This window comes from Antechinus flavipes, chromosome 2 (genome assembly GCF_016432865.1).
Source record: "Antechinus flavipes isolate AdamAnt ecotype Samford, QLD, Australia chromosome 2, AdamAnt_v2, whole genome shotgun sequence".
Classification (NCBI taxonomy): domain Eukaryota; kingdom Metazoa; phylum Chordata; class Mammalia; order Dasyuromorphia; family Dasyuridae; genus Antechinus; species Antechinus flavipes.
The window spans coordinates 499,926,987-499,954,960 of record NC_067399.1 but is presented as its reverse complement, the minus strand read 5'-3'; the positions used below and the strand labels follow the sequence as shown (position 1 = coordinate 499,954,960).

The following is a 27,974-nucleotide window of genomic DNA, read 5'->3' as shown; positions in this document are numbered from 1 at the left end:
AATTGTGATTTTTTTTTTAAGTTGCTAAAATGTCAATATCCTTTGACCCAGAGATCAAAATGCTAATATCTCAAGGAGATAGACGATGCAAAGGTCTAAAATATAGCAAATATTTGTAGCAATGCTTTTTTTTGTAGTGGCAAAGAACTGAGGAAAAAAGTACTTGCCCATCAACTGGATCCAACTTGTGGTTTATGGAATTGTAGTACTGTGAACATAATACAATATTACTAAGTTATAACAAACAATTATCATAAATAAGAGAAGCATTGGAAGACAAATGAACTGAAAAGAAATAGGAAAACAACCTATAAGATAGCTACAACAACATTAATGGAAAGAATAAAATAAATTTTAAACTGGAAACTATATAAATAAATCCAAATACATTTGGTCCTGAAGTAAAAAAAAAAAAAATCACTTCATTTGTTGCCGAGGTTATTACATTTATAGATTATACTGTGAGGAACATTTATTAAGCTGTCTGATTCAGTTGATTTGTTGCTTAGTTTTGTTGGAACTCATTTTTCTTTTTCTTTTTCCTACAAGGTATAGTTTTTTGATTGGAGGGATGGAAAAAGGACATGTTTGGAAAAAGTGATGTAAAAAAAACAAAAAAAGAAATAAAAAAACCAAAATTTAAAAAATAAGAGATCATCTGGATACATTTTTCTCTGAATGAATAAAAAATATTATTTATGGTGTTCTTTGTAACTGGTACCCTGCTATCAATTATCGTTTATTAGTAGTTATCTGCACCAGCAGAAAGAGGGTCACACCAATGAAATCATGGATTTATGGAAACATCAAAATATAATTCAATCAAAAGTCAGATGGAATATAGCAATAATGGACATTTCTGCAATCACTCCATCTTTCTTTCCTTGAGCTTTGTTAAAGGATGAGATGATCTGCACTGACATGGCGTCCTTTCCTAGAGAGTCCTATCCCCAATTACTCCAATTAGCCAAACAGTCCTCGCTCCTCCTTCAAGGTAATAGGGTAAAAAACAGAAATCTCTCACTTCTTTCCTGAATCTGGGACGCTCTGCAACGAGATACCTCTTTGTCCCGCCTTATTACTCTTATTTATCACTACTTCTTACCCTGTTCGAAGCCCTTCTCCCTCAACTCGGGCCCCGAGATAAACCCGAGTGGGGGAGGGGAAGCGGGAAGAACAGTCCCAAAGCCCTTTCCCTGTCCATGGGGGATGGCTCCAATCCAGGAAAAACAGCTGGCACAGAGGAAACATTGCGAGTGGAGAGAGCTCCGCAGTCTCCATTCTACAAACCTGAGCCATCTGGTGATAGAGACAGAAAAGCGGGAGGGAAAGAAGCTTATGAGAGGGGGGGAAAAAGATCCTAGGGTCTTAGGAGAAGGGAAAAGGCCGAGAAAGGAGGGGCCGGAGGAAGAGGGGGCAGCCGGCACTCTCGCTTTGTCTAGAGCTTGCAGGTATTTTCCGCTTTAAGAAGCAGCCCAGCTGGGGGCCAGAGGGCAGCAGCGAGCACCGGGGCCGGGCTGGAGACGCTGGGCGCAGCGGGTTCTGTGCGCCGCGGCGGCACCTCCTCTCCCCGGAGCTGACAGGCAGCAGGTGGGCGGAGTGGAGGCCGGGGCGGTGGCGGGGCGGACGCCGCCGGCTCCGATGCTGCGAGGCTGCTGGTCCGGGTCGGCGCTCGCGGGAGGAGGAGGGAGAAAGAGAGAGGAGAAGGCTCCGCCAGCGCGGAGTCTACGCCATGGACTTCAACATGAAGAAGCTGGCATCGGACGCGGGCATCTTCTTCACCAGGGCGGTGCAGGTAAGCCGAGCTGGGCTGGGCTGCGCTTAGATGGGCTGGGCGGGTGGGGCAGCTCCGAGGCCTGGCTCCACTCCTGCAGTAATCGGCGTGCTCCTCGGTCCCTAACTCTCCACCTCTGCTGCGTCTCCCGCTCGTTGGGGACCTTGCCTCCCCTGCGAAATCGACATCAGAACTCTGGGCTGCCGCCAAAAAGGGACTGGGGAGAGCGAGCCCGGGAGCCGCTGGAGAGCGCCCGGGACTGCAAAGCAGTCTCTCCGGCGCCCGCCCTGCTCCCAGCTGGTGCGTTCTGTGGCTCCAATCGTGCATCTCCTAGGGCTCTCCCCGGGAGACCCGGATGTCTGGGATGCGCTGGGGTCTGAGGGAGAGCATCCTAAGGCAGCTGCTAAGAGGGGAGGAAGAAGGAGAGCCCCAGGGTCAGGGACCAGAGGCCACTAACTAGTTCAGGGCTCTGCGCCCACGATGCCAGGGACTGTGACAGAGGCAGTGTCTAGGAAGCTCTCAGTCCTGCTGCAGAAGGCCTTTTCTATGGAACCCACTTTTTAAAATCTAGCTTTAGGGAGAACGACCTGTTCTCAGTCTGTCGAGTCTTCACTTTGGCTCAGAAGCAGTTTGGCAAGAGGGGGTGTGAGATAAACTTGGACTCATATCTATTTTATCTGTCATTCTCTTTATTCTTCGCTTCCTCCCTTCCTCCAGCACTAATCACCTAGTGACCACTATACCCTGGGGGGAGGAGGGAGCCGGGGATGGACCCCACCTGCTTCGCTCCCCATCTTCCACTCAACCCCAGATTCCTCTTAAGCACCCAACCTAGGGTTGAGGCTGCCGGAGCCATACCCTTCGCATAGCCCTGTGTGTCCTTGTAGGAGCTCAAAGGAAAGGGCGGCCTCACACGTGCTGAACTGTGCTCCCATGAGGTATGGCAGCAAAGTCTGAGCGTGTCGGGTCCAGGCCATCTCGGAGCTTAACAGTTTGCATCTGGCAGCTTTTTCTCTTGCCTCTTTGTGGGAAGGGAGGGAAGGCAAGAGAAGGAATAATGACCACATCCTGACCAGGACACGTGGCCCATGGGTCACACCCCCTATTCTGAGGCTGGTTGGGCAAACCCAGCGTAAACAAACGTTGTGAGTTGCTGGCTTCCCTCTTCACCCAGATAGGGAGCACAGCTGAGGAAGTGAGAGGTCAGGGATGGAGAGTCCCTGAGTACTTAAGATTGTTCTAGGTCCCCTTTGTTGGGTCAGCCTGGAAATTCCATTCCTGGGTGAATTTGGGGGAGTGGTATAGTGGAAAGAGCACTGATTTCAGAATCAGGAGATCTGGGATCTAGTCCTAGCTTTGCCACTCATCTGGCTCTTAGACCTTTAGGGATACATGACTTCCTTCACTAGTTTCCTCATTTTTAAGATGAGAGTTCTGAACTAGTACCATTTAGTTCCAAGTCTCCTCTTTACTTAGATAGCTACACACTGCTATTTGCATTACCCAATTAGGGTAGGAAGCCGGATGGGAGCCATAATGGGTAGAATGCTAGGCCTGGGTTCAAATCCTGACTCATTCATTTATTTATTCATTTATTTTTTGTTTGACCCTGGACTAGACTTTTAGCCCCCTTTTTAGTCTCAGTTTTCTCAAATGTAAATTGTGTGTGTGAGAGAAAGAGAGAGACAGAGAGAATAATAGCACCCACCATGAAAACGATTGTTGTGAGCTTCAAATGAGATAATGTTCCAGATCAATTCCAAATAGGAAGAAACTATGTGAAACAGAGGATGGGACCTGTTTATAATCAGTGATAGCGTGTTGAGAATGCAGGGGATCTCTCTACCCAACTTAAAGCCCCAGTTATTGAGTTCTGTGACCTTAGATGTCCCCTGTTTACTATGAGTTCCAGGAGACTGTTTTCTCCCATTCTGAAGGGCAGAGAAACACAGAAAGCTGGTTTTTCTCTGGACTTCCCACACTGCCTTCCTCCCATCCCCCCACTTATGCTTATTGCTCTAGGATGGGAAATTAAGGGCCCTCCCCCAGTAGGGAATGATTGGGTTGTCAGGGTAACCATACTATCAGCCTTTATATCTAGCCTAGACTGGATTGGCAGGTTCCTTCTCACCCCTTCCACCCCCACCTAACCCTCCTCCATCTGTCACCTCCACTTACCTCTGAATGCTAGGGAGAAAACAGGACTTACCCCTCTCCCCACTCCCAATTTACCCTTCTGGAGGGGCTGGGGGTTTTCTGGAGTGTTTGTTCATCTCTCTTTGTGTGAAGAGAAGGCCCCACATGTGTAGCTTGGGCAGCAGCTACTAGCAAATGAAATCTTCTCTGGGGAGTAGGAGGGACCCTGTCCCACGCAGCTGGGATCTGGAAGAGAAATGTATAAATAGTGCCCCTTTTTTCTTTTTCTTTTTTTTCTTTCTTTCTTTCTTTTTTTTTTTTTTTGCATACCAAGCCCTGCTGCCTTCTGGCTCCAGAGGAACTCCCAGTGCCCAGGATCTTTGGGTCAGGCACCTTTTAAAATAGATGAGGGCTAGAAGATCAAACCTGAAGAGAATATGGGGGGTAGAAAGAGAGAACCAGACAGGAGTTAAAAGGAGGAAGGTCTAGATGTGCTAAGAGGTGATGGGGAGATTTCTAAATCTTAGACCTACAAGTTGTGCTGTATAAAGAGCACTGGATTTGTATTCTAAAGACATGGGTTTAATCTCTACCTGTGCAGCCTTGGGTTTTAGCACAAGTCACTCCTCCTTGAAAGTGGGGGCCTCCTTTTCTTTGCCTATAGAATGAAGGGCTCTGTAAGGTACTTTTTAACTTTAAATCCTAAGTTTTATATCATACCATCCTTGATTTCTGCAGCTTGAGTTATGAGCAGTGAGGTGAGCTCCCTGAAGGAAAAATATAATCTCTGTCTCTCTCCTTTGCTCCAGTCCCAGATCCCTAGATCATAGTCTTTTCCAGTGAGAGGACCAGAGCCTCTGCAACCATTAATCTTATCACTGCAGAGAGATAGGGCAGAGATTAGTCCTAACCAAACAAACATATGAGGCTCCTGGAAGATCCCAAGGTATTTAAGGGGAGGAATGGAATCGGTCAGATCTAAGGATGGCAATCAGGGTATCTGTTTTGTGTCCAAAGGAAGCTGGGGAAGTCTTTTTCTCCAGATCTGGGGAGTTCATTCTGGTTCCCCAAATGGCAAGCAGGATATCAGGGTAAGAGAAGCAGCCAGACTCTGGACCATGGTGGATGATGGATCTAAAGACTATGTGAGCTTCCCTGTCTGATATCATAGGGTTTCACTTCCTGGGTAAAAGGCTGGAACAAGAGATTTCCAGGGCTAACAAACTATTTCAGCTTCTCTGATTTTCTCTGGGTCTAGTTACCATAGTGATGGTAACTTTAAAAATGACTGGGGAAGTGGGAAACATAACAAGCACAGATGTGAGTTGGGTTTTGGACATTCGAGCTTGATAAAGCAGCCTTATCCTCACATGGATTCATCCAATAGGCATCTGGAAATACTAGGCTGCAGCTCATAGGATCTTAGGATATGGGCTTAGAAAGGCTCACTCAAACTAATTTCATTTTTCATATTACAAACCCAAAGAAGGGAAATGACCTTGCCAAGATCACACTGATAGTAAATTGTAAAGTCTAAGTCTGACCCAAATTCAGTGTGTTTTCCACTACAGCCTTGCCTTGGGAGACAGATAGGTCTTGTTGGAGATGGACAAATCCATAAGCATTTATTAAGCTCCTGCCAGGAACTAAGGATGCAAGTACAAAACTAAGGTAGTCCCTCTGCCTGGAGGGGAAGGATGAGGTCTACACCTGTGATTTTATTGGTATAGAGAAGTTCTGGTTGACGAAATACCATTAACCAAGCCAGTTGGCACCTTCTTTGTCTTCAGTCTTAAGATCACTAAGAGATGAACCGTATCCAGGGTTCTATAGCTAGCTAGTAGGTGTCAGACTTCGAATTGAAGACTCCCCAGCTTGGAGCTGACTCTTTATCCCCATCCCAAGCTGCTACTTAAATAAAACAGATATGTGGTAATTTAGGGCTGGACTCTAATAACTAGGGAACGAGGACAGGCCATTTGAAGGAGGTATCACTTAAGCTGAGCTTTGAAGAGAGCTTGGAGTTCCAAGAGATTGAGGCGAGGAAGAACATTCTGGGGAGGGGAAGCTGTGCAAGAGCAGAAGCGTAAGAGATAAGACAGAAGGCACAGAAAGTAGGAGAGGGCTGGCGATGTAAACATGGACACTCCCAGATAGATGTGGATAGTTGAAGTGGATTAGAGTAAGGGATACTGTGGAGATTGGAGAGAAGGATGCCTTCAGAAACACCTGTTCTCCCCACCTCTGGATACAATGGGATGGGAAGGGGTTGTCACGGGGTCACAGTGTCTTAGTATTGCTGGGTTTCTCGCAGAAAGAGGGAGGTTGTTCCAGGTTGGAGGTGAGTGGGGACAAGCAGAGTAGACAGGTTTAAATGAAAGACTTTTTTTTTTTTTTTTTTGCATGAGAGAAATTGGGCGTATTTATGAATCACAGAGCAGGTGGACACAGGATAGATTGCATCTGTTGGAGTCCAGGGGAGGAATGAAGAAGGAGGAAAGGTGTGTGATTGAGGGGAGGGTTTGGAGGGAGAGAAGGTTGAGCTCAGAGGAAAAGAAGCCCCCAGGCTGGGATTCCTACAAATCATTGCCCATGCTGCATTAGCCCAACACTGGTTCTCCCCTTATCATCAGGAGGGAGCCTGGGATCCTGGGAGGCAGCAGTAGCTACATGCTCACTGGGAAGAAACCCAAGCCCTCGTGCATTATTGATGGGCTTGCTTTCTCCTCCCCGCCTGCTCCCCACACCAGAGAGGCCCCTCCTCCATAATTTATCACTATTCCTCTGGGAGAAACCAGGGCAGGGCCCTCTTCAGGGCCTGAAGAAGGATGTCGTTGGACTGCGAAGCCTCCCCCTTTATCAGACACGGGCACTGGGCTCAGAAGCTCCAGCTCTGGGGGGAGGGAGCCCAAGGTAAAGGCCTCCTGGGAAGCACCGCCCAGCCCACCCCAGGGGGTCCTCCAGGTGCCTGCCTGGGGCATGCTGCTGTCTTCTGCATGGCTGGACATACTGAGCAGAGGCGTATTCTGGCCGAGGGTAGAGGGCCCTTCCACCCCAGAGAGATTTCAGAATAACGGGGTTTGGGAAGTCCTGAGAACTTTCTCCTCTTCCTCTCCCCTCCCATTGAGGGAGCTAGAAGCTTCCTGTAGGGCACTGTATTCATGCAGCAAAGATGTCGGAAGCAGCATCTGACCCAGGAGAATCTGTGGAAAGTGACTCAGATCTCTAACAATTATCAGGAAGACAAAGGCCCAAATTAACTAAGGCTCTGAAAAAAGTGCTGTAAAATTAATTTTCTAAATCTGACGGATAAGTGACCCGCTTGGGCTCAGAGATGGGATGCTAAGAGATGGTAGAGAACCAGGCATTCAGAGCCTGATTTAATTCCGTCTTCTCCTTCAAGAATGACTTTCTCTTGGCTGCAGAGGCACTGTGCTAGGCTCTGGGGACACAAAATAAAATGAAAGGGTCCCTGCCCTTAAGAAACTTGCCGAATACAACCGGTAAAGTACTCCAGCGGATAAGTTTAGGCACGATAGCCCTGAGAGGAGGGAGACAGCATTATTAACTAAGAGGATCAGGAGGGGCTTCAGGTAGGGGGTGACTCGTGCTTGAGCTGAGCTTTCCAGGCAGATACAGAAGTCAGGAGGGAGCACATTCTGATTATTAGGGAAAATGTGGAAAGGTAGGCTGGGGCCAAATTGTGAAGAATGTTAAGTACCAAGATGAAGAATCTATATTTTATCCTAGCAGCAATAGGGAGCCGCTGAAATTTCTTAAGCCAGGGACAGCTGGTTTAGGAAGGAAGTTTTGGCAGCTTTGGGGAAGATAGAATGGAGAGAGAAAGGAACGAAACTGAGAATCAAATTAGGAGGCCATTACAATAGTCCAGGCAAGAGATAATGAGGGTCTGAACTGGGATGGTGGCCAGTGAGTAACAGTAAATGGGACATAGGTGAGAGATATCACAGAGGGAGAATCCGTGTGCATGAGGGAGTGGGAAGAAGCCAGGATGATCCCAAGGCTGTGAACCTGAGGGTCTGGAAGGCTGGTGATGCTGTAACAGAAGAAGGGAAATTGCAGAGAGAACTGGATTTCTGGAGGAAATGTTTTGTTCTGGTTATATCTTGTTGGAGACTCCTGGATATTCAGTAAGGGACAATGATACAGAACTAACTTTTGGGAGAGAGGTACATCTTCACACTAGAAACAGTGGAACAAACATTTGTTTAGGGAAATTGAGGAGATTGTGAAAAAATGCCTAGCTACTTTTCAACAATGAGGTGATACAGGGCAATTCCAATAGACTTGAGATGGAGAGAGCCATCTGCATCCAGAGAGAGGAGTGTGGGGACTGAAGGTGGATCACAACACAGTATTTCTACCTTTCTTGTAGTTGTTGTTTGCTTGCTTGTTTTTTTCTTTCTCATTTTTTCCCTTTTTGATCTGATTTTTCTTGCAACATGATAAATGTGGAAATATTTTTAGAAGAATTGCACATGGTTTGGATATATATAGGGTTACTTGCTGTCTAGGAGAAAGAGGAGGGGGAAGAGAGGGAGAAAAATTTGAAATACAGGATTTTTCAAGGGTGAATGTTGAAAACTATCTTTGCATGTATTTGGAAAAATAAAAAGCAATTATTATTTTTAAAAATGCCTAAGTATTTTAAATGAGTTTCAAGTCCCTAAATTCAATAGTTAACATGTATGACATAATCAATTATTTCCTAAGGTACTAAGAAAATGTATAATTATGCTTATGGCCCAAGTGATGGGCTCATTGAGATATAGAGTATGTAGCGTGGGACAGAGTTATTTAGGGAGCATGTTATGGATGATAGCGTCACAAAGAAGACTGAAAAGGAATAATCAGAGAGAAGGGAGGAGAACCAAGAGGGAGAATCCAGAAAAGAAAGAGTACCCAGAAGAAGGCTGCAGAGAGTGCAGGAATGATGAAAGTTGAGAAAAGTCTATCTTTTTGGGTGATTGAGAGATTATTGGTAACTTTGAAGAGAACAGTTTCAGTTGAATGAAGCAGAGAAAGGGTTGATAAGTGAATGAAAGAAAATGAAGTAGCAACAGAGAGTAATTAGGGTTTTTTAATTCCTTGGATTTATAAAAAGAAGGAAAGATATAGGAAGATACTTTGAGGAATGATAGGGTCAAATGAAGTTAGTTTTGTTTTATTTGGGGTAGAAGGGGAGGAGAGTAAAGGAAATTTGGAAGTGTTTCTAGGCATCCATGATGGAAGCAATAAGCAGAAACGGAAAATCAAAAGAGAAGTAATTAGGATAATAGAGGAGACAGGAGGGGATGGAATCGAGGTTCCCATTGAAGGGTTGGGTGGAGAGAAAGGCCATTTTTTCAGTGGAGACTAATGAAAGAGAAAATGGAACGAAACAGCAGAGGATCTTGTGATGTAAGAGAAAAAAGTGGGCTTCAAGTGCGTGGCCTCCGTGTGATCAGTAAAGCACATGACAAGGTCCTTGGCTGAGACAGAGGTGAGAGGTTCGAGGGGAGAAAGGTGAGAGGAGAAAAGTGAGCTCGTTTACCACCATCGTCACCAGGCAGCATTCATCTGGTACTGTAAGGTTTACAAAGTACTTCACAAATAGCGTCTCTTTTTGCCCTCGCCACACCCCTGGGAGATAGGTGCTAATATCATCCCCTCCCCCCCCCCCCCCCCCGTTTTATAGATTTGTCTCATGCTTTGTCCAAGGACCACACATAGTAAGTTTTGGAAGTAGGATTTGGACTCAGAACTTCCGGACTATAAGTTCCACCCTGTCCCTTAGCTGCCACCTTGGGATGAATTAGGAATTAGTGAACCCAAAGAGTGATTTTTAGATTCATCGATGACAACCTGGAAGAAAACTCAAATTTTCTGTCCTTTTCAGGGTTTTTGACTTGGATGAAGGGATGATTAATGTGTGGGGGGACAGAATCAAGGTTTAAAGGTATCTCAACAAGCTGGAAGACTGGGCTGAAAGTGAATGGAAAGTCCTATACCTAGTTTCAAAAATCCCAACTCCACAAGCACAGCATGGGGAGGTCATGTGAAAAAAGACCAAGGTCACACTCAATGAGTCAGCACCGTGATAGATGTGGCTGCCAAGAAGCAAATTGGATCGTGGGCTACGGCCTGGAAGTAGTGTCCAGGGGAGTAGAGGCAGTGGTTCTCTGATCTCTGCCCGGGGCCGACCACAATGGGGAGCATTGTGTGGCATGCTGGGCCGGTTTGGAGGGGCCCTGGCAAACTGGAGGAGATCCAGGCAGGGGGATTGGATAGGTGAGCAGACTGGAAGCCGGGTCTTGTTAAAGAGTACTTAAAGGAGCCGAGGACTTTCACCCTTCAGAAAGAATGTTTTGGATTGGGAAGTAGAGAGAATGGAGGCTCTGAATATTTGAAAATCTAGTGTGCAAAACAGAACCGTGTTGGTCGGGCTCCAGAGGAGAGAATTACAGATTTAGTTTTGGAAATTACAGAAAGCCAAACTTCAACTCAATATAAGAAATCCTTTCAACTAATGGAAGCTGTCTGAAAATGATTATATTGCCTTGTGAGATGGTGAGGTCCTCATGCCTAGAAGTGATGTTCAGAAGTTATTGTCAGTTGTCTTTTTTCTATACATGCCAGGTTCACTTCTTTTTTCTTTCTTTCTTTTTTTTTTTTTTTTTTTGTCTCTCTCGTGGTTTTCCCCTTTTGTTCTCTTTTTTTCTCCCAATGTGATTTATAAAGAAATGTGTATTAAAAAAAATTAATATACATGTAAAAAAAGTTAGAAAAAAAAAGAATTGTTAGGGAAAGTCATATAGCTATACTAATTAAGGTCTGTTTCCCCATTTCATCCTTCTTGAAGACCTGCTCCCACTCTGATCTGCACCCTGATCTGTTTTGACCTGTTCCATTTATGAACTGGGCCAGTTAAACAACCCCCTCTTGAGTGTTAATCATATTAATGCTGAACTTAGTGAGGAATTCAATCTGTTTGGGCTCTGTAGCTTAGAATTCCCGAGCTCAAGAAATCTACCAGTCAGCTTCCCCCGTAGCTAAGATTACAAGCATATGTCAGTTTTTTAAAGTGTCTCCTGTGTGCAAAACACTGAGCTAGGAGTGGAGGAAGAGAAAAGTTCAGGTAATTCTTGTTTCTTGTCCTCATGGAGCTTATATGACCTAGTGGGAAGAAAAAATGCCAATCCTAATATCTATAATATTCAGTAATCCCATCCATTGGAGACTAGAAAACAAAATGTTATATGGAATACAAAGGATAAAGGATATTTAGGTCCCTGAAAACTTTTAATCAAAGCAAAAAGGCTCTGATTATTCTGGCAGCAATCCTTCAGGATGTATTGGAGGGGAGAGAGATGACCAGGATATTGCTGTACTTCAAGCCTCTGGTACCAAGGGCTTGTGTGAGAGTGACAAGAATAGGGAAAAGGCAGCAAATGCAAGAAGTGTTGTAAAGGACACATTGAGAGGACTTATTGCGAACGGAGATATCAGTGAGATGTCAGCAAAGTGTCACGGATATCCCTGAGGTTTTGAGCATGTGAGACTAAGAGAAGAGTGGTACTGCTGCCAGAGGCAGGAACACCTTCACAGGAGAGCTACCAAGCTCAGTTTTAGGTGCTAGTGGGACGTCCAGTCTGGGTGCATTTCCCACATTTGCCAAGAATGTTGCAGAAAGGATTCCTGCCCCATCTACGGTTGGGCTTTCCCTCCAAGGTCCCCTCAGGATTTCTAATTCTAAAATTCATGAGGTCATAGGATTTAGAGCTAGAAGAGACTTTAGAGGTTATTATCCAATCCTGTCATTTCATGGATGAGGAAACTGAGGGCTCAGTGAAGTGACACGTCTGAGATCACCTAAGTGAAGGAAGTTGAGATCTGGGATGTGAATTAAGTTTATCAGATTCCCAGTCTGATGTTCTTTTAACTGCAATTTTGTTATCAGTGGACATTATTTGGGGTCATGGGGATACTGGGGGGGGGGTGATGACCAATGTGGTGTCTGCCAACATTTCTGAAAGCAATAACTGAAGTAATCAATTTTAATTGGTAATTGATAAGTTTAAGAATATGTTTAATGTTTTTTGGTATATATCCATATCCTCTCAAGTACGATTCCTTAATCCTATTTCTCCAAGAACATATATACCCATGAGTTTCCTGTGACAAGATGGGAAGGAACTAATGCATCCTATGCTACTCTCCTCTCCCTCATCTCTACCAAAGAGCAACTGCCCTAGCTTGTGATTTATCTACATTATACATTATTTTAAAAATTTTCCCAATTATATATGAAAACAATTTTTACATTCTTTTTTTAAAAAGATTTTTGAATTCCAAATTCTCTTCCTTCCTTCCTTTTCTCCCCCTTCATTGAGAAGACAAGCAATTTGATATGGGTTTTGCACATGTAGTACATTAAAGTTTTTATAAATACCTTCCATCTGTTAAACTGTCATTTCTCATGGTGCAATGGAAAGATCACTGGAGTCTGGGGACCTGGGTTCAAATTCCACTTCTGATCTTGAATTAATTGAGACTTTGACAAGTCATTAAATCTCCCTTGATTTCAGTGCCCTTATTTGTGAATGGGAGAAAGGAGGCAACGGTCTGAAGTCCTATCAAGGGGCATAAAAGTAAGAGAGGGAATTTTGGAACCTCAACAGTCAGATTTTTGCTGTCCTGTGATGGCAATAGGGGAGTGACCCATCTGATTTATTTGAATGAATTTAATTAGCATTTTGGTTCATTGGAGCTCAAAGAAAATTAGATTCAAGCTCATGTTTTGATCTCAGTCACTTTCCTAAACCAAGTAACAGTTTTTCCTAGTTTAGCTAGAAGAGTCAATCTGAGTCTTAGCGTGTTAGAGATAGACGAGAGTTCATTTCTTCACTTAGGGAGCATTTAGCTTCCTGTTATGTGTAGAGGACTATGGTAAATAGACATATGAAGCCCTAGATATCATTTAGTCTAACTCTCTCTTTTCTTTTTTTTTTTTAATAGTATTTTATTTTTCCAAATACATGCAAAGGTAGTTTTCGATATCTACATTTGCAAAACCTTGTGTTCCAAATTTTTCTCCCTTTTTCCCCTCATTTCTCCCCAAGACAGCAAGCAATCCCATATGGGCTAAATATGCACAGTTCTTCTAAATATATTTCCATATTTGCCAAGCTGCACACACACACACACACACACACACACACACACACACACACACATCAAAAGAAAAAAAAAAACAACAAGCAAACAAACAATAAAAAGGTGAAAATAATAAGCTTCAATCTACATTCATTCTCCATAGTTTTCTCTCTAGATGCAGATGGCTTTTTCCATCACAAGTCTATTGGAATTGGCTTGAATCACGTCATTGTTGAGAAGAGCCATGTCTCACATAATTTTGTTGTTACTGTATACGTTGTTCTCTTGGTTCTACTCGTTTCACTCAGCATCAGTTCCTGTAAATCTTTACAGGCTTTTCTGAAGTTAGACTGCTCATCATTTGTAATAGAACAATAAAATTCCATTACCTTTATATACTATAATTTATTCAGCCATTCTCCAATTGATGGGCATCCACTCAGTTTCCAGTTTCTAGCCACTAAAAAAGGGCTGCCACAAACATTTTGGCACATACAGGTCCCTTTCCCTCCTTTAAGATCTCTTTGGGATATAGGCCCAATAGTAACACTGCTGGGTCAAAGGGTATGTACAGTTTGATAACTCTTTGGGTCTCATAACTGACACCCAGAAAGATTGTTTTTTGATCAAGTGACAGAGATGGGGATTGAATCTAGGTCTGATTGCACATTGAAGCTTCTTTCATCACGACTGCAACCTTTATTCTTATAAATCTGACAGTCCAGCAGTCCAGCCTATTCCTTTTCCTAATGGCTTATTGAGGTGACAAGGCAGGAAGTTTCCTGTGATAGCAAATTGGTGCCGAATCCCCAAACTACCCAGTTCTCCTGAACCCCGTAAATTGGAGGACAATTTCAGTGTGGAAAAGGCTTAAGAGAATGGCCCCATTTTTGGCTCCATTTCCCCATCCTAATGATTACATGATTAAAAAATGCTTCTCTCCTCTATTACTCAAAAACATTCTTTCTCCTACATACACCCTGAAGCTGCCTGTCCCAGAGGCAAGAGGATCCAGGGATGGCTAATTTGGATCACAGTGCTGTCAAACTGAATAGAACTTGACTTAGAAAACCACAAATTAACATTCTGTTGTACTGCATTCTTACTCATTTTGTTCAGAATTTTAGAGTTACATTTTAATCTGTTTCTGAGACGGGCTGGGGAGTTTGGCTGTTCATGAATTTAACTGAATTCTCTTTTTCTTTTTTCCTCGCTCCCCTACAGTTCACTGAAGAGAAATTCGGACAGGCAGAGAAGACAGAGCTAGATGCTCATTTTGAAAACCTCCTGGCCCGGGCAGACAGCACCAAGAACTGGACAGAAAAGATTCTTCGCCAGACAGAGGTGCTCCTGCAGCCAAATCCAAGTATGCAGCAGGGAATCGGGATGTGTTTGGGTTTGGAGGGAGGAAAGGGTTTGTCTGTAGCTTTGGAGGTGCCCACCTGAGGGCAGACAGGTGGAATCCAGCCAGATTTAGAGGAGGGTTCTGGAGGGCTAGATTCACACAGCTAGAATACTCGCCTGGAATCAGACTCTTCAAAGGTTCTATCACATAAGGTAGACCATTTTAACATTTGAAATGAATATATATTGCCTTGGTGTGGCTGAAAAACCAGTAGAATGTAAGCTTCTTGGGGGCAGGAATTGTTTTTCATTTTGTCTTTATATCCTCAGGACCCAGATGGCAGTTCCTTGCAAATAGTAGGTGCTTAACAATTGCTCATTGGATTAAGGATTTGGGTTGGGAAAGGAGGAAGAAGAGAAAGCTGGAAAAATAGTCCTATGAAGGACCCAAGGCTTTGCCAGCTCTGTTTAAGGAGGGAGCACAAAAGAATCTTGCTCTTGGACACAAAGACTGGGATGGAAGAACTGGCTCCAAGAACATACCCTGTGGGACAGAAGAGGGAGAAATTCTCATCACAAGATGTCAGAGCTAGAAGCAACCTTAGAATCAGTGTTAGAATCAGAAAGGATCCTAGAGACAAACTCCTTCATTTTACTAAGGAGAACTGAGAGGGGTGAAATAAATATTAAATAAATAAATTGGAGAAATAAAATTAAGTGCTCAGAGCCTCCTAGGCAGTAAGTAAACAGCAGAATCAGGATTTGAACTGCGGTCCTGTGACTTTACTGCATCCTGTAACATAACATGTTACATCCTGTTACATAACATGTAAAATGGGAGGTTGGATAACTATGGGACCTCTTTCCTCTAAGTCAGAGTACTAGGTATAAGGCCTACCTAAGGAGAGAATGGAAAGTTGAATTCATCCTATTTTTAAAAATTGCTTTGTAGTTAAATTAGTTGTTAAATGAGAATGTTTTGTTTGATGTGGAGGAAAGTTGTAAATAGAAGAAATGTAAATTTCTGTTATGATAAGAATAGCTTGTGGAGTCTATATCCTTGGCAGTCAGTAAGTAGTGAGCGGAGGGCTGCTGAGGGGTGGGGGATGAGGATGGGGAGAAGAGAGGCTTGGAGGTTGAGGAGTGGCTTAGATGACCCCTGAGTTAGATGTGTTGGGACCTTAACGGGCGGGGTTTTTGTGGGTCTTGTTCCAGGTGCTCGGGTGGAAGAGTTCCTCTATGAGAAGCTGGACAGGAAGGTTCCCTCTCGAGTCACCAATGGGGAGCTGCTGGCCCAGTACATGTCAGAGGCTGCCAACGAGCTGGGGCCAGAGACGCCCTATGGTGAGGCTGAGCCTCTGCCCAACCTGGCTTCTCCCTCTTCCCTTCTTTCCTGCCTCCCTTTCTCTTTTAGCTCTGTCCCTTTTTCCCCGCTCTCCCAAACCACAGAATGCTAAAGCTGGAAGGGCCTTAGAATATACTACACCGGAATATAGCATTTGAGACCTGGAAAAGTATTTCAGAGACTTTCTAGTCCGTCCCCCTCCTCTGTTACCTTAAAGTAACCAAGCCCTACAAGAAGCGCTTGCCTGGTGCCACATAGCTCTTAAGGAGCAGGGAGTAATTTGAAGCCAGTTCTTCTCTTTTCTCCATGGGGCAGAGGCCCGTGCCCTGAAATCTGCCCAGCCTCTCACATTCCCTGGCCTCCACCGCTCCCCTGCCACACCTGGGGGCCCTGGCTTAATCCTGCCCCCCACACTTAGGGAACAGGTCGGGAGCACAGGGACAAGTCTCCAGCTTGGTCTGTTTTCCTGAGTGTCTCTGTACGTCTCCTTTGCATTTGTACGGTTTTCTGAGTGTTTGAGTCTCTGTATACCTTTTCTGGTGTTTATATGATAGTTTGTATGTTTTAAACTCTGTGTTTAAGTTTTCTGCCTTCGGCTAACATGACTATGTGCGGGGGCTTCTCCTGGAGTTTGTGTACATCCGAGAGGGTGGGTGGTTACCCCAAATGTATATGTTCTTCCATATGTTCTTACCTTGTGTGATGGCTAAAGCTGTATTTCGAATTTTGACTGAGCCATACCCCAAGTATGGCACCTGTGCATGCATTCAGGTGTGTGTTTGTTCTAGGGTTGGGGAGGGACTCTCCCTCTTTCTTTTTTATTTTTTTATTCTATTTTTATCTTTAATCTTTTTTTATAATAACTTTTTATTGATAGAACCCATGTCAGGGTAATTTTTTACAGCATTATCCCTTGCACTCATTTCTGTTCCGATTTTTCCCCTCCCTCCCTCCACCCCTCCCCCAGATGGCAAAGCAGGCCTTTACATGTTAAATAGGTTACAGTATATCCTAGATACAATATATGTGTGCAGAACCAAACAGTTCTCTTGTTGTACTGGGAGAATTGGATTCAGAAGGTAAAAATACCCCGGGAAGAAAAACAAAAATACAAGCAGTTTACATTCATTTCCCAGTGTTCTTTCTTTGGGTGTAGCTGCTTCTGTCCATCCTTGATCAATTGAAACTGAGTTAGGTCTCTTTGTCAAAGAAATCCACTTCCATCAGAATACATCCTCATACAATATCATTGTCGAAGTGTATAATGATCTCCTGGTTCTGCTCATCTCACTTAGCATCAGTTCATGTAAGTCTCGCCAATTCTCTCTGTATTCATCCTGCTGGTCATTTCTTACAGAACAATAATATTCCATAACATTCATATACCACAATTTACCCAGCCATTCTCCAATTGATGGGCATCCATTCATTTTCCAGCTTCTAGCCACTACAAACAGGGCTGCCACAAACATTTTGGCACATACAGGTCCCTTTCCCTTCTTTAGTATTTCTTTGTCTCCCTCTTTCTTTAAGGTTGCCTTCCACCTCCCCGTCTGGTCCTGGGTATAGAAGTTTTCTATATCTCTGTATTTCCCTATCCAATATCTGTGATCTTTGATTCCCCTATCTCAGGGAAGACCTTGATCAAGGTTGGGGAGACCGAGAAGCGTCTCGGTGCAGCAGAGCGAGACTTCATCCACTCTGCTTCCATCAACTTTCTGACTCCTCTACGCAACTTCTTAGAAGGGGATTGGAGGACAATTTCGGTAAGAAAAAGGAGAACTGCCCCTCATCCTCACTGCCCTTCCCCCTTCCATGATTAGGGGGATTTTTTCTCACATCACCCCCCTTTGCAGGGATCTTCGGGGAAGCTGCTTCTTCCAGGTTGTACTTGGTGAGCATAGGAACCCACCTCCCACTTGGTGGTTCTTCCAACAAGGAATATTTAATGGATGGAATATTGAGGCTATCTTTTCAGAAGTCCATTTCAGTAAACCTTTATTCTGTTCTTCCCATGGTAGGCCCTGAGGATGCAAAGTTAAAAGGTGACACTGACCCTTCCTGCCCTCGATTGCTTATAATCCTGGGTCTGCTTTTACCCTGGGCTGGAAGTCAAGAGACCTCAAAGATCATGTACTCCGACTCCCTTATCCTATGAGCCGCAGAGCCCTGGACGCAGAAGGCCCACTTGCCCAAGGTCACCCTGAAAGTCCCAGAGGTGGGACTTGAATCGAAGCCTTTTGACTCCCAGTCCGGCTTTGTGGCTGTGTGTGTTTGCATTTCCACTCCAGCATACAAGGTTCTCACGCGCCTTGGCCACTGTCACAAATACAGCAGGGATCGGCCGGCCATGTGTTTGTCAGCCCCTGCGGTCGGCATCGGGCCCTGGAGCCCGGGAAGCTGGAACGGTTCCCCCGCCGCCTGGGCAGAGGCTAGCCTGCCCAAGGGTCTTACTGTTCTCTCCCGCCTACAGAAGGAGAGACGGATTCTTCAGAACCGGCGCCTGGACCTCGACGCCTGCAAAGCCAGACTGAAAAAGGCCAAAGCAGCCGAAGCCAAAGCTGCGGTAAGTTCTCCCCTCCTCGCTCCCCACGGTGCTCAGGGGCTGGCCCTGCCCTCCTGGAGACTTGTTGGGGAAAAGATGGCAGGAGGGTAAGGCGGGGATGCGAACTGGGAGGCAGGCGGGAGAAGGAGGGCTGCCAGCGCCTTTCCCTCGGGATTGGTCGCCACTTTGACTGACCCTACTTAAAGGTTGCCTGGTTTTTGGCATGAATTCTCCTTAACTTGCCTGAGTAGCCTTGGAATGGCCTCTCCTGTCTAGGGGGGCTCTGAGATGGACTGATTGATTTTGTGGCCACTTTCCCCTGAGGGAGAGGGAGACACTTCATTAACCCTTCCCACCCTCCCTATCCTAGGTTCCCACTGAGCATGTCCAGGAGTGTAACATCTACAGCCTTACTGACCCTGCTCTTTAACCTTTGACTTCTGGGAAGGGGCCAGATGGGTGTGCTATCTCTGCCCTGGGCTTTGGGTCCCCAGGGTTCCTAGGCTTTCCTTTCCTGCGGTTTTGGACTTGAACTAGAGGATAGGGTGTGCCTCTTTTTCCTCCATCTCAAATGATGAGAATCTTTTATACGGCCAAGATAATTGCTAGGTGATGGGGGAGGGGGTCATTACATTGTGGCCAGCAAACCTGTTTGCTAATCGATCAGTGCACATCAGAGCCTTCTCGAGCCTGAGGTGGGACTGTCTCTTGCATGTTCTCTCGTTCCTCTCCTTGCCCCTAGTGTGCCCTGTTTTGTCTTCTTCCTATCTGAACTTGAGGAATTGGGGCGAGGAGGAGGCTGGGGCCCTGTCCCAACCCGGAGGAACTTCTTTCCTTCTCCCATTCCATTTGAAGGGAAATTGGGGAGGTTTTTTCAAGCTGTTTTGACTGGACTCTGTGGAGCACTGCAGATCCTCTACGTGGCAGGGTCCCCAAGGTTCCCAGGCTCACTCATCTGTTGGGAAGCGGCGGGAGTGGAATGATCTAAACATCCTATTTCAGGGCCAAGGATGTCAAGCTTAGAATGAGGAACAGGACTTTGGGGGAGTGGTGTCTTCCTGTGTAGTGGTAAAGCACATCAGCTGCTGAGGCCATCTAGCTTCTAATCGTCTCCTTAGAAAGATCAGATTACCCAGGCCTTCTCTTGGGCAAAACTTGGTGAGACGGCCCATTTTCCTAAGGTCCCTGGAGTAGGGGCAGACAGGATGGTTTCTAGTGAAAGGTAGGGATGTTGGGTGTTAAGAGAAGCTGTGTCTGCGTTTCTCTTTTAGTATTTTTCCATCTGCCTTTCTTCCTGAATTTGGCTCACGACTAACCCGCTGCTTTTTAAGGCTTGCCCTGTACTTGGCTCTTTCCTCCCCCAGACTCTTTCCCCTCCTGGCTACCTGTACTCAAATGGCCCTGGGGAACACTCCAGATCCGAGACACCTAAAGAGACCAAGCTGCCAGTCTTCCCTTCTCATTCCCGGCTCACACCCTAGGAGAGTTAAAACGCCACGGGGAGGGGGAAGTCGGAGGTGATGAGGTTCCCAGGGGATCATCCAGAGCTAACTATCAGGCCTGAGTTAGAGGGAGGTATCTGATCTGGGCTGCGCTTCCCAGTCCTATTGGGTCAGTCTCCCTTGGGTCAGCTGGGCCTTCAGGGAGCACAGACAGAAGTACAGGTCATCCCCAAACGCCCCTCCCTGGCGAGCATCCCTCTCCCTCTGCCCCAGGCTCCCCACGCGGGATCTCTTCCAAAGTGCCATCTCTACGAGTGTGTCTGCGTCTGTCCGTCCTGTCCTCTTCGACAGGGAAGGGGGGAGATGTCTCTCTGGGGCGTTTTCCTGTAGCTGCCTGCGCTGTTGACTCACTAACTTTTTTTGTTCTTTTTTGGTCTGCTTTGGTAACTGGGCTCAGTGTGAGGGAGATGTGAGTATATCTGTGTCCCAAGTGCTGTGCTGCTTTGCCATTTTAATTTTTATTGTTGTTGTTGTTTCTTCTTTTCACCTTTCCCTAAGGGCCCCTTGCCCAAAACTACCTGAAAGGGCAGTGACTCAAAGGTGGGCACATTGGAACTGGCTAATGGCTCTCTCTGCCCCTGGCCCCAAGAGGCCATTAGAATGTGGCCCCCGACTTTCGGGATGAAATGGGGTCTTCTGGAGGGTCGGGAGCTCATCTGGTCTTGGCTGCTTGGCCCAGTCCTCCTTCTCTTGGAAGCCCCAGGCCACCTTGCCTGGGTGCATCTTGGCCTGGAGCCCCAAGCTGGGAGAGGCAGGCGCTGTCCCTGAGAGTCGCTCTATCATGCTCTGGTCTGACTGGGTACATGGGCACATTCCTCCGTCCTGTCCATATGCCATTCACCCAACCTCATTAGAACAGAACCATCCACCTGGAAGGGAGGGGGAGGGGAAAGGGTCTGTTTCATGTGGTCCAGGGCTTTGGGATTAGGGTGCTGCACTGGTGGGATGGTCACTTAAGTGAGTCGGGGGTGCCTGGGAGGGATGGAGGGTACAAGGGCCAAGTCTGCTGGTAAAGTTTAGAAGGCAGAGTCCAAACCCTCCCTCCCACCTCCAGGCCTCTCCTTCTTGAAAATGGGGGGCGGGGGGGATCAGACCATGACCCAGAAGTCTTCAGTACTCAGCTGTGGGGACAACTTTTCCTCCTTTTCCACCTGATACATAGTAGACACCTAATAAATGCTTATTGATTGATCATTTGATGCCAAAGGTCTTTCCAACACAGACACCTGACCAAGTTTTGGGGTTCCCCTTTATCCCCTTCGGCCCCGAAGGGGGCTGCTGAGCTAGGGCCCACCTCTAGGCGGGTGGACGGGGGTCAACTGCAGTTTTGAAGTGGGGGAGGGTTCAGGTTCCTAACCCCAGTCCTCCTCTGTGGCGCCCCGCTCCCTGGTCCTTTCTCTGGGTTCTGGGTATGACAGGCGTTACCTCGGAGGGGCTGGTTCTAGCTTCCTGGCCCCAGAGATCTCTGGCGTGACTCGTCCATGAATTCTGTTCCCCTCCCCAATCCCAGGCCGTGCCTGATTTTCAGGAGACTAGACCTCGTAATTACATTCTCTCTGCCAGCGCATCCGCGGTAAGCTCCTTGCCCTATTTCCCCTCCCTCGGCTTCCCCTCCTCCTTCACTGTGCTGCCTCCCACCTCTGAGCAGGAGATGGGGATCCCAGTGGCCAGCTTTCTTCCCCCTGATCCCAGCTCTCCTCGCCCCTTTCGAGGCCCCAGAGGGTGGGTGAAGGGAACGTCACACCTGGAGAGTCAGAGGGTGGCAGAAAGACTTGAGACGACCCCCCCCCCCCGCCCAGTGTCTGGGTTTCCCTTCCCTCAAGCACCAGGGAGGGTGCAGAAGGGCCAACCCCTCCCTCCCGGCTCCTCTGTCGCCCCATGTCCCCAGCTGCCGTCCATGGGCCCGTCGCTGAGCCCCTCCCGAGTCTGTTTCCTTCTTTGTCCAAAGGAGACAGTCCCTGTCGGGCCCACTCACAGCGATTAGGCTCAGATGAGATGCTGACACACAAGCTTCAGAGCTCCACAGCAGGGTCAGCTTCCCGAAAGCAGAGTGCTCTGCCCTGGGCAAGCTGCTGTGAGAGCCCCGCGAAGCGGGGAGCCGGAGTCAGTCCTGAGACTGGCTCGGTAGTGGCTCCTGCCACTCTCAAGCCCAAAGGGATTGATGCCTCAAGTGCTTGGGCCAGATAGCGCCCCCCAAAATAAGCGTCCCCTACCACGCAGACCCAAACGGCCCCACCTGCAGGAAACTCCCGAGTCTAGCGCTCACCTGCCTTGTGTTTCCAAGGTGGGGGTGTGTGCAGAGGGGAGAGGGGCAGGGAGGGGGAGGGAGGGTCCTAAGCATTCCAGCCAGAGCCAGAAAGGCCCCAGTCCTGGGCCTTGGCAAAATGGTCATTGTGTGGAGGAGGGACAAATGGAGGGATTCCTGGGAGGTTTTCCCTTAAGGCCCTGTTGCCAAAAGGTTCTTTTCCTCTCTCAGGATCTACTTACATTGTATATATGGGTTTTTATATTTCCACCTATATAAGATCCTATGATTCCTTATACTTCCTCCTGATCCTGAAATCTTTGGAAGGGAAAAGGGGGTTACTTGAAGGAAAAGGGCCTTACTGTTCACCTCCTCCTAGTCTCTTGTCAAGAACTTCCTTTTCATTCCCCCTGTTACCCTATTTGAGTCAGGAATGAATCCCTCTTCTGTGGATGGGGAACCTGAGACCCAGAGAAACTGAGACTGGCTCAGAGTCAAATAAGAAGTCGGGGGGTATAGCCAGGCCTGGAACCCCGGTGTTCTGGGCTGCCACGTGCTTATTGCCCCAACCACAGAAAAAGTCTGGGCCCCCAGCAGAGAAGGTGTGTCACCTCAAGAGTCCAGCTATACTCGAACCCCTTTGAGCATTACATTCCTTACAATAGAAGAGATTTAGATTAGGGACAACTTTCCCAGTGATAAAGGGTGGCAATACCAGGGGAATGCTGAGGGAGGGCTGGTAGTTCTTTCCTCCCATGCTCATTCCTCTCTTCCTTGCTTTTCCCAAAGGCCATGCATGTAGCATGCTGGACTGACTTGTCCCCTCACGCCCAGCTGCGGCCCCTACAATGCAGGGATAGGGTGGGGGATTTCCAGAAGGCTGGGGCTGCCATTGAGCACTGGGCCTTTTGGGGGTATTGGGGAACAGACCAGTGTCTCATCCATATTGATGTCTCCTGTTGTGGTCCCTACAGCTGTGGAGTGATGAAGTAGATAAGGTAAGTGCTCCCCTGGGGTGGGGGGAAGTGGGGGATTTGGATTGTACCTTTAGGGACCAGGCCTAGTGGTATGCTGGAGTTGTGGTCTTAGCTCCGGTACTTAACTACGAGACCTGCAGGAAGTCACTTTGATTTATCTGGGCCCCAGTTCCAATTTTCGAATTGAAATGATCGGACCAGGAGATCTGTCTTCCTCTGTTATGTTCTGTGGCCCCTCCAGGTCCAATAGTCCAAACTCTGCCATTCTGTGGTCCGGTCGTATTGTTCTTGATTCTAGAGCATGATTAAATTTTGGGCCTGGGGGCTGAGGGGGCGTGTTGAGGAACCCGAGGAGATTGAGACTGATTTCTGACTTTAGAGATTCATATTCTTGTATAATGAGTAGCAGACTGCTTACTTTCTGGGGTGGAGGAAGGACTAAAGGGAAGGAGTGAATTTGAAACAAAGTTTTTAAAAAAGGAATGATTAAAAAAAGAGATTCATGTTCTTGAGTTGAGGCACAGATCAGGATAGAAAGGCTGAATTGGGAGGAGGAGATGTCTTGGTCCCCAGCAGGTGAGAAAGAAGAGCAGTGTTCTCACGGGAGAGGGGCCATTAGGTGGGGGTGCCTCAGCATCTAGTCCAGTGCCCAGCACATTTATTCAGATCCTGGATAAATACGCTTATTGAATGATTGAAAGGGGATAAAAGAGGGGAACTCAAGTTGTCCGACACTTTTCACTCCCCGCTCTCACTCCAATCTCTTTCAGGCAGAGCAGGAGCTTCGTGTGGCCCAGACAGAGTTCGACCGGCAGGCAGAGGTCACTCGACTCCTGTTAGAAGGAATCAGTAGTACCCATGTGAGTGTCCCAGATTCCCGGTAGGATTCCGGTGCCTTTGTGTAGTTTTCCAGTTCCCTGCCTCTGGTCCCCCAAACTCACAAAAATCTCGAATACCTATGGGAGACAAAGCCCCTTAGGAGAGGGCACTACCTAACACAAATGAAGGCATCTCTAATTGTTAGTTTTCAGATATTAATGAAAGGCAGGGCGCTTTATTTCAAATTCCAGTTATGTTTAAGACCAGTATTGTAGCCAATATTAAAGAGGGAACCTCACTCAGATAATAGGGTGTCCTTATCCCCAGAAGTAAGCATTTCAGTGCCTTCTATGAACCAAGCTCCTTATAAATATTCTCATTCGATCATCACAATAACTCTGTGAAATAGATACTATTATTATTCCATTTTATTTCCTGAGGCAGAGGTTAAATGATTTGCCCAAATTCACACACCCAGTAAATGTCTGTTGGGGTTTGAATTCAGATCTTCCTAACTTTTGAACTACTTAGCTGCCTCAGGAAAAGAGCTGAAACAGGAGAAATTATCTCCAGAATGGTTCTCCTTGATGACCGAACTAAAATGTAACATCATCTTTAGAAAAACTCCCTGGCAGGAGTACTGATTAAATTGTATTTCCTCCTTTCTCAAAAGGCTTTTTCACTTCTCTCTGCGTAATGAAAAATGCCAGGGGAGGGGGAGGAGAAAGGAAAGGGAAATGAGGGTCCTTTGGTCTTACCCCCCACCAGGTGAATCACCTTCGCTGTCTCCAGGAGTTTGTCGAGTCTCAGGCCACATATTATGCACAGTGCTATCGACACATGCTGGACCTACAGAAACAACTGGGCAGGTGTGCAGCTGGGAGGGGTAGCTGGGGTACAGTGGGATGGGAAGGAGAAGGGAGGAAGGGAAAGAGGGAGGGAGAACCCGTTCACTCACGGGCCAGGAAGAAGTCTGGCCCAGTAGCAGGGCCATTTGATCCCGAGTGATTGCTTATTCAGACCCACCCCAAAGTACGGGGGATCAGACCTTTGGGGTGGTCTCAGCTTGGAGTTAGAATGCTCGGGTCCCTTCTCTGATTCTGCTCTCTGCCCACACAAGGATATAAACCATCCTTCCCTCACTCAGGAGCCTCAAGGAGTCAGGTCTGGAAAGTTCTTGGAGGGGAAGGTAGAAGGAAGGTAGGGGGCAAAAACACCAGTGTTTTTTATGTGTTTCTCTTGCCTTTTTCTCATGCGGCCAGCACTCAAGGAGTGATGTAAGTATGGGTGGTGGAAATTGTCCTCGTGTTTGGTTAGGAAGGGCTCAGGGGACATTGGTCCCCCGTCCCACTGTCAGCAACCTGTGCACGTACAGACTGCTCCTGGAGCAGGGCAGCTTGCCCCATCTGTAACAGACTGAGGTTCCCTAAGCTCTGGGGAGGGGAGGGGAATTGTGGCCATGAACCGCCTTACAAGCGCAACCCTGTCAAGGAGCGATTTCTCCCTCTTAGAAGAGCTCAAAGTACTGTTATCCTTTTGTCATATTCTAATTTTCACTATATTGTGTGTGTATGCACATATGTACATATATGTATGTGTGTTTGTCTATGCATTGTCTCCCCTACTGAGCTGTGAACTGCCCGAGGGCAGAGATTATTTAGCACAGTATCTCATACTAGGGGAGGGCTGGGAATAGGGACTGATCTCTGACTTCACTGGGAATTCCCCATCAGGGAGCCCCCTCCCTCCCGTTATAGGATAACTTATTCCCTCCCTACCTCTTAGAAAGTTGTCGAGGTTAGATGTCTTACCCAGGTTCGCAGGACCAATATGGGTATCAAGGAACTGGAAGTCAGGGCTTTGGGGCTCTGATGCTAGCCCTCTAGCCATTCTGCCACTCGAACGTAAGAAATATTTTTCAAAACGAATAGTCAGAACACATTGATTAAATGCCAGCCCCTGTGCAAGGAATCCCCGTTCTTGCCTGCAAGAAGCCCCAGCCCGGATTGTGTAAATGCTGCCTCTTCATTAAACAGACAGTGTGAAGTCATATATTAAGATGCTCTTGTGAGAAGGAGGGAGGGAGTGCTCTCCCTGGGGTCTCTGAAGCAAGGCCCTGGAAGCCCGAGTTTTTCTACGTTTCCCTCCTTCCCCTCAGATTCCCGGGCACCTTTGTGGGCAACACTGACCCCGCCTCCTCGCCTTTGAGCAGTGCCTCCCTGGCAACGGCTGCTGCCACCATCCCGGTGGTGCCCACCGTGGCAGGCATGCCGCCCGCAGGAGAAGCTGCCATCAGCTTGGATGACGTGGCCCCGCCTGCCAGCGGGACCCGAAAGGCGCGGGTGTTGTATGACTACGAGGCGGCTGACAGCAGCGAGCTGGCCCTCCTGGCCGACGAGGTGGGCCTGCGGTCGGGAGCCCTGCGGTGGAGGGAGGGGGTCCTGGGTGGGGAGGGACCGGCCGGACACACGCTCTTCGGACAAAGGCGAGCGGCCAGAGCCTCCTTCCTCTGTCCCACGGCCACGCTGTGGGTCCGAGGCTCGTTGGCAGGTGGGTGCCCGACTCCAGACCAAGGCCGAGGGTAGAGAAGGACCGAGGAGGTAGGGAGGCCCTCTTGGGTAGAGGGTCATCGGGCTTCTAATCCTCCCCTCTCCCTCTCTTCAGCTCATTACGGTCTACAGCCTCCCCGGAATGGACCCCGACTGGCTCATAGGGGAGAGAGGCAACAGAAAGGGGAAAGTACCGGTCACCTACTTAGAACTGCTCAGTTAAGCAGGGCCCTGGGCCCACCTTCTGAGGGCTGCCACGGCTCCCCGCACCTTCTCCCATCGCTTCCCACTTTCACCCTCAGGTGGGAGAGAGAAGGTAGAGGGGAAGGAAAAGGGTGCTGTCCCTTAACTCCCCTCGCTTCATTCTACCGTTTGTTTATTCGTTACCTTGCCGAGATCCTGGCTCAGGGTGGAAGCTGTATCCTCCCTTCCCTGTCATGGTCATTCCATCAGGGAGCAAAGGGGTCTCAGAGGAGCTCCTGGTCCCTGATCTTGCTTCTCCCATTCCACCTTAGGGACAGAACACTGGAGGCCTCCCTCTCTACTGCTTTTCTCAGCCCTCCTGCCCCTGCCTCTGAGCTTACTGAAGGAAGTAGATAGCCAGGCTTTGAGGGAGGAAGTTAGGCCTTATATGGGGAATCTGGAGAAAGGCTAAGAGCCATATGGTTGGGGAAGAGCGGGGCCCCCAGGAAAAAAAGAGGTCTTGAATGCAAACCTCCCTGCTACCTTGATAACTTGTTTTGGAGCAGGGAGTCCTCAATGGTGCTTATGGCTGTGGGGCCAAAAGCTCCTCCGGATATTTTAATCACATCTTTCGAACCCCAGGTTTTGGCTAAATCCTTTAGTTGCCAAAGAAAAAAAGGGGCAGTTCGGTCCTGCCTGTTTCGATCCTGGAGGACTTAGGAGGGGAGAGCATGTAATGAAAGTGATCTGAGCTTCTCTGGAGCAAGGAAACTAGTGGAAGTTCCTCTCATTCCCATTAACTAACCCACACCTGTCCCAGTCCCCAAGGGTGATCCCAGGGACAGGGACCATGGAAGCCTCTTCAGTCTCTTTACCACTGTCTTTTCAGTCAACACACCTTAAGTGCAGCGTCCTTCCTCTTGCCCCTCAGGTAGGTAGCCAGGCAAGGTCCTTGTTGTGGCCCATCCCTCTGCTGTCTTTAGCTCTCTTTCACACTCACTTTTTAACTGGCATTTTTACTCCCGTGTCAATGCCCGGCTGCTCAGCCTCTTGTGAATGATAATAAATCACCTGTAGTGCACAAGCTTCTGCCATCAGGCTCCTTCCTTTTCCGTCCCCAGCCTCTGGACTGGGCTAGAGCCACTCTATTTTCCTGGTGCGGGCCACAGCCTCTCTGAATGTTCTGCCCACAGCTAGGCTAAGCTGCATTTATCAGCCCCAGAGAATGACTGGAGAAAAAACTAACCTAACGCATATCCATTTTAGAGGATTATTTGTATGTTCTGATCTGCTACAGTGCTTAAGTAGCACTACAGGAGTGAAAAGGACTTAATATCATTGAGCCTAAGAGCATGAGGGGGGATGAGGGGAAAGATACTACAGTGGGCTAAAAGGGTGG

General features: G+C 47.4%; 1 protein-coding gene across 3 annotated transcripts; it reads left to right on the top strand.

Annotated features, from left to right (window-relative positions):
* Nucleotides 1-174: 174 nt before the first annotated feature.
* Nucleotides 175-27,659, top strand: SH3GLB2 (SH3 domain containing GRB2 like, endophilin B2). 3 transcript variants are annotated; one of them, XM_051980147.1, is made up of 12 exons: nucleotides 177-1,795; nucleotides 14,291-14,432; nucleotides 15,626-15,754; nucleotides 17,388-17,521; nucleotides 18,229-18,321; nucleotides 21,313-21,375; nucleotides 23,022-23,045; nucleotides 23,795-23,884; nucleotides 24,612-24,712; nucleotides 25,106-25,120; nucleotides 26,002-26,242; nucleotides 26,508-27,659. In XM_051980147.1, the coding sequence occupies exons 1-12, from the start codon at nucleotides 1,733-1,735 to the stop codon at nucleotides 26,613-26,615; spliced, it is 1,203 nt and encodes a 400-aa protein (XP_051836107.1). In that variant the 5' UTR covers nucleotides 177-1,732; the 3' UTR covers nucleotides 26,616-27,659. The 3 variants fall into 3 exon arrangements, with proteins under 3 accessions (XP_051836109.1, XP_051836108.1, XP_051836107.1); XM_051980149.1 differs by lacking the exon at nucleotides 21,313-21,375 and having other exon boundaries at nucleotides 175-1,795; XM_051980148.1 differs by lacking the exon at nucleotides 25,106-25,120 and having other exon boundaries at nucleotides 176-1,795.
* The last annotated feature ends 315 nt before the right edge of the window (nucleotides 27,660-27,974 follow it).